This window comes from Solanum verrucosum, unplaced genomic scaffold (genome assembly GCF_900185275.1).
Source record: "Solanum verrucosum unplaced genomic scaffold, falcon-dt-bn FXZP01000137.1, whole genome shotgun sequence".
NCBI lineage: Eukaryota > Viridiplantae > Streptophyta > Magnoliopsida > Solanales > Solanaceae > Solanum > Solanum verrucosum.
In genome coordinates this window covers 69,042-81,886 of record NW_026020405.1, presented here as the reverse complement: position 1 = coordinate 81,886, position 12,845 = coordinate 69,042, and the positions used below count along the sequence as shown (strand labels likewise).

The 12,845-nt window shown below is 29.5% G+C and overlaps 1 protein-coding gene across 1 annotated transcript; it reads left to right on the top strand.

Moving 5' to 3' along the window:
* Positions 1–562: 562 nt before the first annotated feature.
* LOC125840430 (expansin-A3-like) lies at positions 563–3,367 on the top strand. Its single transcript, XM_049519419.1, has 3 exons — positions 563–792; positions 1,207–1,525; positions 3,027–3,367. The coding sequence occupies exons 1-3, from the start codon at positions 630–632 to the stop codon at positions 3,334–3,336; spliced, it is 792 nt and encodes a 263-aa protein (XP_049375376.1). The 5' UTR covers positions 563–629; the 3' UTR covers positions 3,337–3,367.
* The last annotated feature ends 9,478 nt before the right edge of the window (positions 3,368–12,845 follow it).

Genomic DNA, 12,845 nt, shown 5'->3' with positions numbered 1-12,845 from the left:
CAATTCACATGTATACTTGTAGAAAGAAAATTTATTTCCATTTTTTTTCTCCATCAACATAGTAAAAGGGGAAAAAGGATAAATATATCTCTGAACTATCGTAAATGGTATGCAGATACCCTCCGTCATATTTTTGGGACATTGATGCCTCTGCTATCCAAAAATTAGGGTATATAATCCCTTCACTTTAATGGAAGACTAAATAGGAACACGTGACACAATCTTATCCGTCGATTTGATATTTAATAAATGTCGGATCGATAGATAAGATTATAACACGTGTATGTCCGTTAGTATAAAATGTATATATGCTCTAATTTTTGAACGGTAGGGGCATCAATGTTCCAAAACTATGACAGAGGGTATCTGCATATCATTTACGATAGTTCGAGAATATATTTGTTTTTTTTTCCTAGTAAAAAAAAGATAGTATAACTAAATTACCAAAAAGTTAAAATAAAAAAAAAATAAAAAAATAAAAGAGAGCATTAATTATATGCCCTGCCCTTGTGACTTTCCTTCTCAATAAGTACCCACCTTCCTCCCGCTCTTCATTCACCTCCAAAATCCCATTTTCCATTTCTCTCTCTACTTTCTCTCTCTTCACACTGAGCAGTAAGCGAGCGAGTATGAGAAAAATGGCTGCCACTATGATGCTCTACATTACTACTACTATTCTTCTCTGTTTTCTCACTGCCGTCAATGCCAGAATCCCCGGCGTTTATACCGGCGGACCATGGCAAAGCGCCCACGCCACCTTCTACGGTGGCTCTGACGCATCTGGAACTATGGGTAACTACTACTCTCTTAGTTGCGGAGCTTGAATCCAGTAGCTTTTACTCAATTTCATGTTGAGAAGTTCGCTAATTATATACAAATATTAGATTTAGAACTCAGATATAATCGTGTTTGGCCATGAAAACAGCAGCTTATGGTATTTGAAGCGAAAAGCTAAATTTGAAAAATCGAAATTGTGTTTAATCATGAATACTTACAGGAGTTGTTTTTGAATTGTTGTGAGTAATTTAGAGTGAAAATACAACTTTTCTTCGAGTTGAATTTCGAAATTTTCCGAAATGTAATGGCAAGATGTGTTGTCACATCCTCGTTCATGGATTTTTAACTCATAAAATTGAAAATCTGGCTCACTGAATCACTCATTTGTTTTTTGTTTTTCAAATTTGGGCGAATTTTTTGAATTTGTAGGTGGAGCTTGTGGATATGGCAATCTATACAGCCAAGGTTACGGAGTGAATAATGCAGCGCTAAGCACAGTGCTATTCAACAATGGACTAAGCTGCGGAGCCTGCTTTGAATTAAAGTGTGATAACGATGGCAAATGGTGTCTTCCTGGTAATCCATCCATTTTTGTAACGGCGACAAATTTTTGCCCGCCGAACTTCGCTTTACCAAACGATGACGGCGGGTGGTGCAACCCTCCTCGTCCTCATTTCGATCTCGCCATGCCTATGTTCCTCAAAATCGGACTGTACCGTGCCGGAATTGTCCCCGTCACTTACCGCCGGTGAGTTTTCCGATACGCATTTCCATTTTTGCTTACCGTTTATATTTTCGGGAAGTTTCGCCTAACTGTTTTTTTCTGGTTTGCACCAATATGTGTTGTGGTCCTTTTTGCATACATGCTACTTCTTTGTTCTATTTATGTGTCATTTTTTGGATTTTGAGATTCAATTAATTGTATCTTTGATCTTAAATTTTTCATAAATTTTTTTTAACATTTTGATATTAATTATTTGAAGATTCTACATGCAAATTTCCGATCAAAGTTAAACAACTTGACTCTCGAAAAATGAAAAGTGTCACATAAATTAAAACGGAGTAAAAAAACATTTAGGGGTATTTTTGACATTTTGAAGGCGGGTATGGGAAAAGATTTGATATGCAGAGAAAATCTGTCAATTAATTAGATTTTGTTTTGTAGGCAGAAAATTGCAACTGTTTTTTTTACAATTTTGGACCATACCGTAATTTAATGGTAGCCTTATTTATGAAGTATTTAAGAAAAAAATATATTTTCTCTTTTGTCATCGCAAATTTGAGGTATTTTATATATTAAAATATCTTTTAATCTGGTGTTCTCTTTAGTATAAAGTTGAAGACAAAGAGTTATTAAAATAAATAAGTAATCTTTTAAAAGAAAAATAAAACACATTAATTAAAATAAAGTACTTACTATGAATGAGTGTGTTAGACTTTCAAAACGTGCTTCATTTGATATGAAATTTAAGAAAGAAAATTTTAATTTTGTCATGATAATTGCATAATTATACTAATATTTTGGGTTTTTGAATTGAGCGACTATAAAGACTTACAATTAGTCATAAAATAGAAAAGTTAAAGTTTAATTATTTGTAAATATGAAAATATATTCTTCAAAAGTATTAATAAGAAAATACTATGAGTATTTTTACTCCTTTGTATGTTTCTATTTGTTTGAAGATTTTTGAAGTTTGTGTGTGCTAAGTTTAAAATGAAAAATTTTATTTAAATAAATTGCAAAAACATGGTTTCCATTTGGGACACCGACAAAAATTATAGGCTTGCTATAACTTGCCACCATATCTCTCAACATTTTAAAGCTAGTTTCATTATCACTATGATAATTATTTGAATTAGGGGTTGGTCTCATTCTTGTTTAAAATATGTGTCGTTTTTACTCATTTTATGTTTATAAACAATAACAAATATTAAGACAAAATTTATATAATTTATATTTTAATATAGAAATATAATTGGAAATAGTATGACGCGTTTTCGTACCATATGTATAAGGGAATGTTAAAGTTACAATTTTGAGGTGACTTTGAGGGTAACAATGGAAATGTCTCATTCCTATAAAATGTGACCAAACAAAAAATTGGGATTTGTTCCTTTTTGCTTCAAATTCAGTAATTCGAAACATGGCTCACATTATCCCACGCCCTTGTTGGCCCCCACCATCCATGACCGATCCGTCTACTCTATTTATTCGATATTTACTAGCTCGATTAAATTATTGTTCGCAGAGTACCATGCAGAAAACAAGGAGGGATTCGATTCACAATAAACGGTTTCCGTTACTTCAATTTGTTATTGGTAACAAACGTTGCGGGTGCAGGGGACATACAGAAGGTCTTAATTAAAGGAACAAACACACAATGGATAGCAATGAGTCGTAATTGGGGGCAAAATTGGCAAACTAATTCACCTCTAGTGGGTCAAGCCCTTTCTATTCGGGTTAAAGCTAGTGATCATCGTAGTGTCACTAATGTCAACGTGGCACCATCTAATTGGCAGTTTGGACAAACTTTTGAAGGCAAGAATTTCCGGGTTTAGATCCATAAACCCATTCCCACTGACCCGACCCGACCCGAAAAAAAGAATTACTTATTACTTACAAGCTATATACCACAAACAAGAATTTTTCCTGGACTTTAATTGTTTCTCTTTTTTACTGAGAAAGTATTGAAGTCCAAGGGGAATTAGTATCTTTTAATTTTTTTTGTGAACTTTAGTATTGTTTTTTAAATATTTGATGTTATGAAGTGGGCTGAAGAGGTTGCAAAAGCACCCAAAAAAGATTTAAAGGGAAAAAGCATGTAGCCCGCAGCTCTATTTGGCATGTTAGTAGGGAGTGATGTTGTAATGAACATCATGTATTTCCTATGAATGAATACCAAAAGATATAAATAATATATATGATATACTTTTTATGTTTTTATTAATAAGATTTTACTTTTTAAACTAAGTTCATTTTCTGATATGCTCTATTGTTTCATGTGGCTGGCTTGGTTTTAAAAATTTAATTGTCTAAGGGTCAAATAATCTTATCACTCACTAATGTGTGAATCTAACACATACCACACGTTCAGTAGATGTTTCGGGTTTAAGTCTTCTTAGATATGAAGTCACTTTGTTAGGAAGCTTTTCACTATTAGTGTAAAGACTTTTTTAATTTAGTCAGAATTTAATGTGGATATCAATGATCAAGTGAAAATCAAAATAAAATAAAAGAACATTTTAAGTGAAGACAAATAAGATGGATGCAACTTTGGATAATTCATATGATGAGTCTAGTTTAGATATCATGATTAAAAATACATTTTAAATCTAACTTAATGTATAAATAATGAAGCAATAATTGTTTCAGAAATCAAATACTTCATCACCCACCTATATAGAAAATAGTTTTTTTTTTTTTTTTAGATATACACTCCATTCGTTTCATTATACCAATATATTAAAAATAGATTATTATTTTTTTACTTGTTTATCCTAGTAATTTAAGAGATTTTTAATACTATCTTTATCATTGGACATTACTGTTATTTTCTTCGTTTTAATTTGTTTGTTTTATTTTGACTTGACATGAAATTTAAGAGAGTAAATAAAAGTTGTAAAAATTACATAAATTTTATAGTGTTATGAGTTAATTACATTCTATTTTAATTCTTTCCCAAATTACAAAAATCCCTTAAATTTATAGGATTTGAGATACATTAAGAAACTTGCGGATACATAGCTCACGGATGTATCCGAGAGGGGAGGAATGTATCCGAGAAGGGATAGAGATTTAGGTAATTTTTCCACTTTACAATTTACGGGCTTAAACATGTCAAAAATTATCAAACAAGAAAGAGTTTTTTGATATGAACTAAAATAAATTCAAACAGAGGAAGTAATAGTTAAATTTAAATTTTTAAATCCATATTTAATAAAATTTATTTAATAAAATAAACTTCTCATAATATTTTAGGGAGCGTTTCTCTCTAAATGAAGCCCTATGCAGTACGATTCCAAATTAGTCGAGCTCTATGAATACCAACACCAAATGAAAATAAAATAAAATATAGTGTTTGGGACGAAAATATGAATCTTATTTAGTAACTTATAAACTACATTAGCCTATGTTGATATGATTCAATTTACTCAAAACTAAGTAATAGATAATGTGTCTGATTACTAAAAAAATCATTTTTGTCATAAATATGGGAAAATATTTGACAGTAAGAGCATTATTGCTTTTTTTCACTGAAAATTTAATATTTGGTCAAAGACATAAAGTGATGCAATGAATAAGTAACCATCTTTTTACCAAAATGAATATATATTTTTAATTTTAAAACTTTTAAAGCAATAATAATTGAACAATGAATATAAATTGAGTATTAAAATTAATGAGAGTGGTGTGATGTTCTGATTTATGTAGAACTTTTGTTGTACTGTTCAGCTCTGTCTTTTTGCTGTGTTTAATTAATTTGATTATGACTTTCCTCCGAAGTTAGGTAGGTCTAAGGTTTTTTTCAATGAATAAAATTATTTTTTCATAAATATATATGGTAAATGTTGAATCGTTTTTAATTTGTGGGTGTATTAACTTTTTTATATATATATTTTAAGATCTCTTGATAAAAATATTGACGCTGACTTAACCTATTTCACGCAGTCATTTTAAATACTGATATTAATGTTTTTGTATCATTATTTTTGGTATTTATTGACTGATATACTTATATGATGACTGTTGCAACTTGCATAGTTTTTGTCTTAAATTATTTTATGTAATCTTTAAATTAGTTGTCTTACATTATTTTTTATTTTAAAATTTTAAAATTAAAATTAATTGTTTGTTTTTAATTTTATCCTCGATAGTAATTGTCTGTGAATACTAGAAAGGGAAAATTACGTGTATAAGCAAACATATACTAGTTAATTAGTTAACATAGTTATAGTTTGCCTTAATTACAATTCACGGCCTACTTTTAGCTATAATTACGCGCCTCAACTTGTTAGTTTTGTATAATTCGCACATTTGTATAATTCGGAATTTGTAATAATAATTTGTATAACTATTTACACTTCTGATGTTTGTAATTGTATAAATTCGTTATTTCGAATTTATACAAAAATAACTGAATTATACAAATATACCCGCAAATTATATAAACCTGCGAATTATACAAATCCGCAAATTATACAAACGAGACAGCTTAAACTGTAGCTACAACCCGTAAATTTACAAACTATAGCTATAGAACATAATTAAGTTTGTTACAGTGACTATTTGTGAAAGTTCCTGTCGTTGTTAACTTTTAGAGTGTGATTAAAAAAAATATAAAAAGAATCATACACAATTCTAAATTAATATATTTTCTATAAGATTTTTGCAAATATAATATTTTCAAGCAGTAATATATTTATTTACATTATATAGCCTACATATGCAATGTTTTTCGAGCCTCTCATGGTCTTAGAACTTACATTTAAAATTTTATATTATGAGCTAATTAATTAGGTATATATGTTAAAACTCTAGTTGATATGTTGTGACTTGTTAATTAGACTTTAGCAAGTTGTGTTAGCTAGCTTAGCTTAATTTTATAACGACTTTATTGATAATTAATACAACAACTACTTCTTTTTTAAAGTCTTAGCCTCATATAGTCTTCTCATGAGGCACAAAGCAAAAACTCAACATGGGGTTACTTTATATGATTGATGGTTCATCCAATAAAAGTGAGTTCGAAGTCAAAAGGGCACAAAAATTATCAAAAATTCCAAAAGAACACATCAATTTTTTTTTAAAACAAAAGGGTAAAATCGCTTCTGACGGAGTGATTTTCTTCTAACAAAATTGACGCCGTTACTCCTTTAAAAAACATAAAAATCGCTGCCCCAGCAGCGATTTTGTCCAAAAAAAAATTTTCTTTTTTCTTTACGGCAACAATTTTGTGAAATTTTTCCCCAGCAGCGTTTTTCTCAAAAAAATAAATAGAAATAGCTGCTATAGCAGCCATTTTCTTAAAAAAGTTTAAATTTTTTTTATTAAAAATTCCCGAGGTGAGGACTGCTTAAAAAAATAATGGGAAATCGCTCCACGTGTAGTGATTTTAGTTTTAATTTATTTTATTTTTTTTAATAATCGTTGCTAAGGCAACAATTTCAGTAAGAATTTTTATTATTATTTTCAAATTGCTGCTAGCAATCAAAAAGTATACAATAAAAAATTATAAAGTAACTCAATTGGGAAATTTTTTCTACTGAAATTGCTGCCTTGGCAGCGATTATTAAAAAAAATATTTTAAACTAAAATCGCTACACGTGGAGTGATTTCCATTTTTTTAAAATAATTTCTGACAGAAAATTGACGCTGCCATAGCAGCGATTTAATTTTTTTGAAAAACAAAATCGTTGTTGGGGCAGCGATTTTTATGTTTTTTAAAGGAGTAACGGCGTCAATTTGTCAGGAGTGATTTTTCCCTTTTGGTTAAAAAAAATTTTGATGTGCCCTTTTGAAATTTTCAACAATTTTTTTTGCCCTTTTGACTTCGAACTCTATATCAAGATCACAATTAGTAAACATGAAATTTATGGTAATTCCTAACTAATTAATCGCTAAAAATCTCTTAGCTAATTGAATTTTCTTATAATTCATCGTTAATCCACAGCTAAATGAGATCAACATGAAATTTTTATTGTTTAGTGGTAAAATTACGTCTGCCGCTAATTCTTTGTTTCACTACTAAAAAATCACTATTCTCCTACCTAAAAATGTTCGGAGGCTATTCCCATTGATATTTTGATTGAATCGGCTAGAAAACAAAACATAGTAATGTTCTCATATGGAAAAAATTAGGAATTTCCCCATTATATATTTCAGTTGAGAATTTGTTTATCACCATGTATTTTTTCAGTGAACTAGTTTGATGAAAAATGCGTGAAAAGATCATGTTCTATGAAATAAATTTCTCATTAATTCACAATAGAAAAAACATTTGTTTCTAATAGTATTTTCTTATAATACATGAAACCACACATTGCATTGAGTCTTGGACCCATTGTAGGGCTAAGTACTTGTGATTTCATTGAACTACAATCATACATTTAGTGAGAATAATTTTAGAGCCCATGTTCATAGTTTTTCCAACATGCACGTTGTACTATTTTGTTTGTGATTAATCACATTCTAGAGGTGACCACATTCATTTTATGGACCACTTAAGAATCAGTACACTTATCTAGCTGTGCTTTCTTTTTTGATGAAATTCTAATTATATGTCTCTGTCGATTCTGATATGATAATCATTTTAATTTAGTCTATCTCAAAAAAATTGATACATTTTTTATTTTAAACATCTCTATTTCTATTTTTATCTTAATTACATACTCAACTTGTTAATTAAGATATTATTTTCCATCACACAACTTATATATAGTATATAGTAGAGATAAAGGTGAATGGACATGTTGATAGTAAAGTAAAGGGTAATTTTGATATTTAATTTTGTAACTAATAGTTAATGGGCATTGATAACATGTGAACTTATTCCATTTTTCTTATCTTTCAAGTTTATCAATTAGAAATTGCACATATTCCCTAGTGAAAATTCCCCCAACAATCAAAAAGAAAAATAATCAACAAACTATATAATATCATAGGGTGAAAATGTTATTTTGGGGTAAGCAAAATTTTCATAATTCTCACGTCTCAAATTGGTACCAATTTTTACTTTTTTTTGGTTCCATTCCACACTAATCACTATATAACATTCATCTTGGCATTTTATTATTCCCAAGAATGATATTCTATTTAAACTTTTGTTTGAAAGGATTAAAACACAACATGTTGCCACGAAAGGTTGTGGTGGTGATACGAACACTCGTCCTTAATCAGGAGTTTCGAACTTGATCATTGGAAATGTAATCATGTTACCACCTAATGTAGAACTTTCTGGGACAAATCATATTATTAAGGCCCAAATTAAAGCAGATATCGACAACATATGAAAAACCAAAAAAAGTACAACAAACACAGAATGTTTAGACTTTACCAAACTTATCTAAGGGTAAGCACCTAATTTGATATGAAAGATCACTTAAGAGACTGAAAGTCGCTTTTAGAGACCTAATTTGATATGAAAGATCACTTAGGAGACTCAAAGTCGCTTTTAGAGATTAAAGTGATGAAGTCGTAAAGAGTTTTGAAATTTAATACAAGTATGCATTGGATTTATCGTCAAAAGTTAATCTTTACATTGCAAACCAATATAAGATATTTTTATCTCTAAATTAAAGTGGTAGGAGATAAAAAAAAATTGTTATCCCATGGAGGGCGGCTAATATTCCATTTTTACCTATGATTGGAATTTGGATGAACAAAAGCAACACAAATGTATAGACAAAACAAAATATCAAGAGTAAATATTCCATTTTGACCTATATAGTATATATATTTGGAATGATAAAAACACAAAATTGTATAGAATAAGATAGAAAATAGGAAATATGAGGCTAGTAGAAATGCGTTTTATTGACACTTAGAATAGAAAGCATCAATGCCAATTCCTTTTGCCTTAGGTTCTATAAAGATATTTGTCAATTTTCACATTGAAAAAGAATGGAAAATCTAGGGTTTTAATAACTACTATTTTTGTTTTTTTTTCTTCAAAGAGTTGAAAAAGTAGAGATAAGTCAAATAAGAATATATACCTTATCTTTTTTAAGCTTTCGGTACGAGAAAGGAATGAATTAAAAATGAAATTACTTAGGATTCATTCGATAGGTAGTTGGTTAGAATTATACAAATATTAATTAAATGGGGTAATAATTATATTACTTTTACTTTGCATAAGCTAATAGAGTACACTAATGTCCTCATAATTTATATATGTATTAGGTATGCAAATTTTCAAATATTAAAACGACCGCTTAGGGTGTGTTTGGTATGAAGGAAAATATTTTTTTGAAACAAATAAGGTTCTTGTTTTTTTCTTCTAGTATTTGGTTAGTTTGCAAAACAATATTATCACATGAACAATTATATATAGTCAAGAAAAATATTATGGAGCGATGAGATAGGGAGGGGAGTGTGGTGGAATGGTCAAGGGTAGGTTGTTGAAGCATTGTTCGGGTGGACAGAAAGGCAATAAACTTGAAACGTTACTTTTGGTACTTGTTTTTACTACTTTTATTCAGGAAATCATTCTTCAAAAAATATTTTCCTCCGCGCCAAGCACATCTTTATTTTTGTTTTCCACCTGATTCTCTTCCATAATGGAGCCCAATTAAATTTAGATTCCTGCCGAAAAGTCCCACATTGGGGATAAAGCGCTCCTAACAAAGGCAACTTCAATCCGTATCTAGTGAAACTCATCAAACTCGAGAACTCCAATTAAGAATAAAAAAGTACTTACCACTCCGTCATACTCTCGTCGGTTGCTAAACACATCCTTAAAAAATATACCTAAGTCAGGACCACTTGACACTTGACAATCCCAAGCTCTTTTTTCATGGCAATGAAAAATTCTCTATTGTTTTAAAAGTTATTTTAGTCAACTCTTTAACAAAAATATTGATAGCCAAATATTTTATTTTTATTTTGACAAGGGAAACCCGCAATCACTATCCTTCAAGTGCATACAGGGTAAAACCTCCGCTCCTATGCAATAGCTCGCAAACCACATAGGAGAGGTAACCCACAACTAGGCAAGCTCAGTGCGGCGAGCTTGACCTAGAAGGTAAACCCCTTGCTTTTGTTGGTAGGGATTTCGATCAAACTTGAGACCTCCAACATGGAAGTCCTAAACCCAAACCACTGGGCCAGCCCGAAGGGTTATTGATAGCCAAATATATGCCATTCGAGATGAATTTATACCCTTTTAACTTTTTGCAATACACATTTTCTTTTTGGGGTCTTTAGGAATATATCTTTAAAACAAATGTTAGATCCAAAATTTTACGGTCAGAAATTTCAGAGTATCATTTGGCAATAAATTATGGTCGTTGGACCGTTATTTAGGAGAATATTTCGTATATTATGTAATTTTCCTAAACTATCACTATTTCGCGTAAATATAAGACTTTAATTTGTTGTGTCACATATTTTTTTCATGTTTAATTACTACATCGTATGCGCATGAAGATAAATAATAAATGAGATAACAAAAGAAAACATAATAAATTAACGTATTTTGGCTACCTACATCTATATACTGGAGGAGATAAATAATTAACTAACATATAAAAAATTTAAAAAGTAAAAAAAATAAAAAAATTCGAAAGAATACCTCACAAAATTTAAGACAAACATTTACACTTGTGTGTTACAAATTATATACTAATTAAACATGAGTCTGCAATCGTAAAAGATTACGTTACGAATATTGTAAAATAAAAATGAAAGATTCTCGATTTATAAAAGTTCAAAATAAAAAAGATATTTTTTATTAAAAAAAAAAAATCAATCATAATGAATAATTTGTCCTTATTTCATGACAAACATTTAAATTGACATGATACATAAACATGCCCTATAAATTGAATTTAGTTAGTATTTATGTCTTTTAACTTTGGGTAAACACTTAAATATGTGTAAAGTTTAACAAGTAGATTTTTTTACGTTGCATGATACACATAGGATGTCATGTAGGACGTGTATTGACATATAATACGTCACATAGGACATATACGTCTACTTGTTCAACTTTATTAATTGTATATATCCAAAATCGAAAAATATAATTAAATATCAGCCAAGTCAAGTTAAAACACACATTTATATATGATGCATTTAAATATATTCCTCTTTTGTCATATGATTCTTTGAGCAAAAGCAATTCCACAATTGACAATCCTAATTCCTACCACCCCCACCAAATATTTTCAAGAAAAAGGAGCATCTTTTCTTTCTTCTTTAACACTAATTTCTTTTTTCTTTTTTCACTTTTAAATAAAGATATTTTTTCCAAATCTAATGAAAGACAGCAAAGAATCAACCCACTAAATTCCATTTAAAAGATCAACAAAATGTTTGGAATGTGTTAGTTTTAAAGTCCACTTGATTTATATGGGGCTTTTTAAAAAAAATAATTAATTAAATATTAATTTGTTTAAGTTTGAGCGGGATATTGATTCGTTTATTTATTAGCGTTGTTAGTTTCAATTTAATCCATTTTAGCTCATAAAAAATTGGATCGGTATGTAATCTAATTGATCCATGAGAAATTTATAAAATATTTTTTTTATTTGATATAGTCATAACAAAAAAAATTAAGTTAGGTACTAAAAAATTATTGACCCACATTTTAGCTCGTTTCGATCCAAAATTTTTTTAGACGGATTAATATTCCACCCATTTATTAATTCTTATCATTTTTTTCTACACAAATTGAACTCAATCCGTCGATTTGACATCTCTACGCTTGTGCGGGAAATATGCATTGTATAGGATGATCTTTTCCAAGTTTGAAATAGTTAACGGATCCACCCAGGCCCAAGTGTCACTTCGGCCCTAATTCATGGGGGCATTTTTGTGCAATTGAATATTTTTTTGAGTATAGTCGTTCAATTAAATAATAATCGATAAATATATATAGTATATTAATAATAATAATAATACATTTTATAATAATTGTGGAATATTATCATATCGATGAAGTAAATTTCAATACACCTAATCGATTTTACTCTTGTTTTCGGTAGCAAGAGTGAGTTTTCATGTAGGTGTTTCAGAATACGAAAGTTATGTATTGATTATGACGAAATCGATGATAATTATGGTGGTGGTGAGGCGGAGGATGTGTGGAAATGAGGGGGGAAATAGGTTTTTGTAGCTGTAAATGGTAGCATTTTCTGTTTTTTCCTCTTCTGTATATACATGTAAATCACTATATAATAATGTATATCATGTGTATATTTGGTCTATATTATATATCATATGTGAATCGATTCAATACATCTTTGATATACCTATAGGTACCATATTAGATTTGAGTTTGATTTCTGATCAATCTATATTGAATATTACCTTCATTATGTTGTTTCTAGCAAATACTATAATTTCTTTT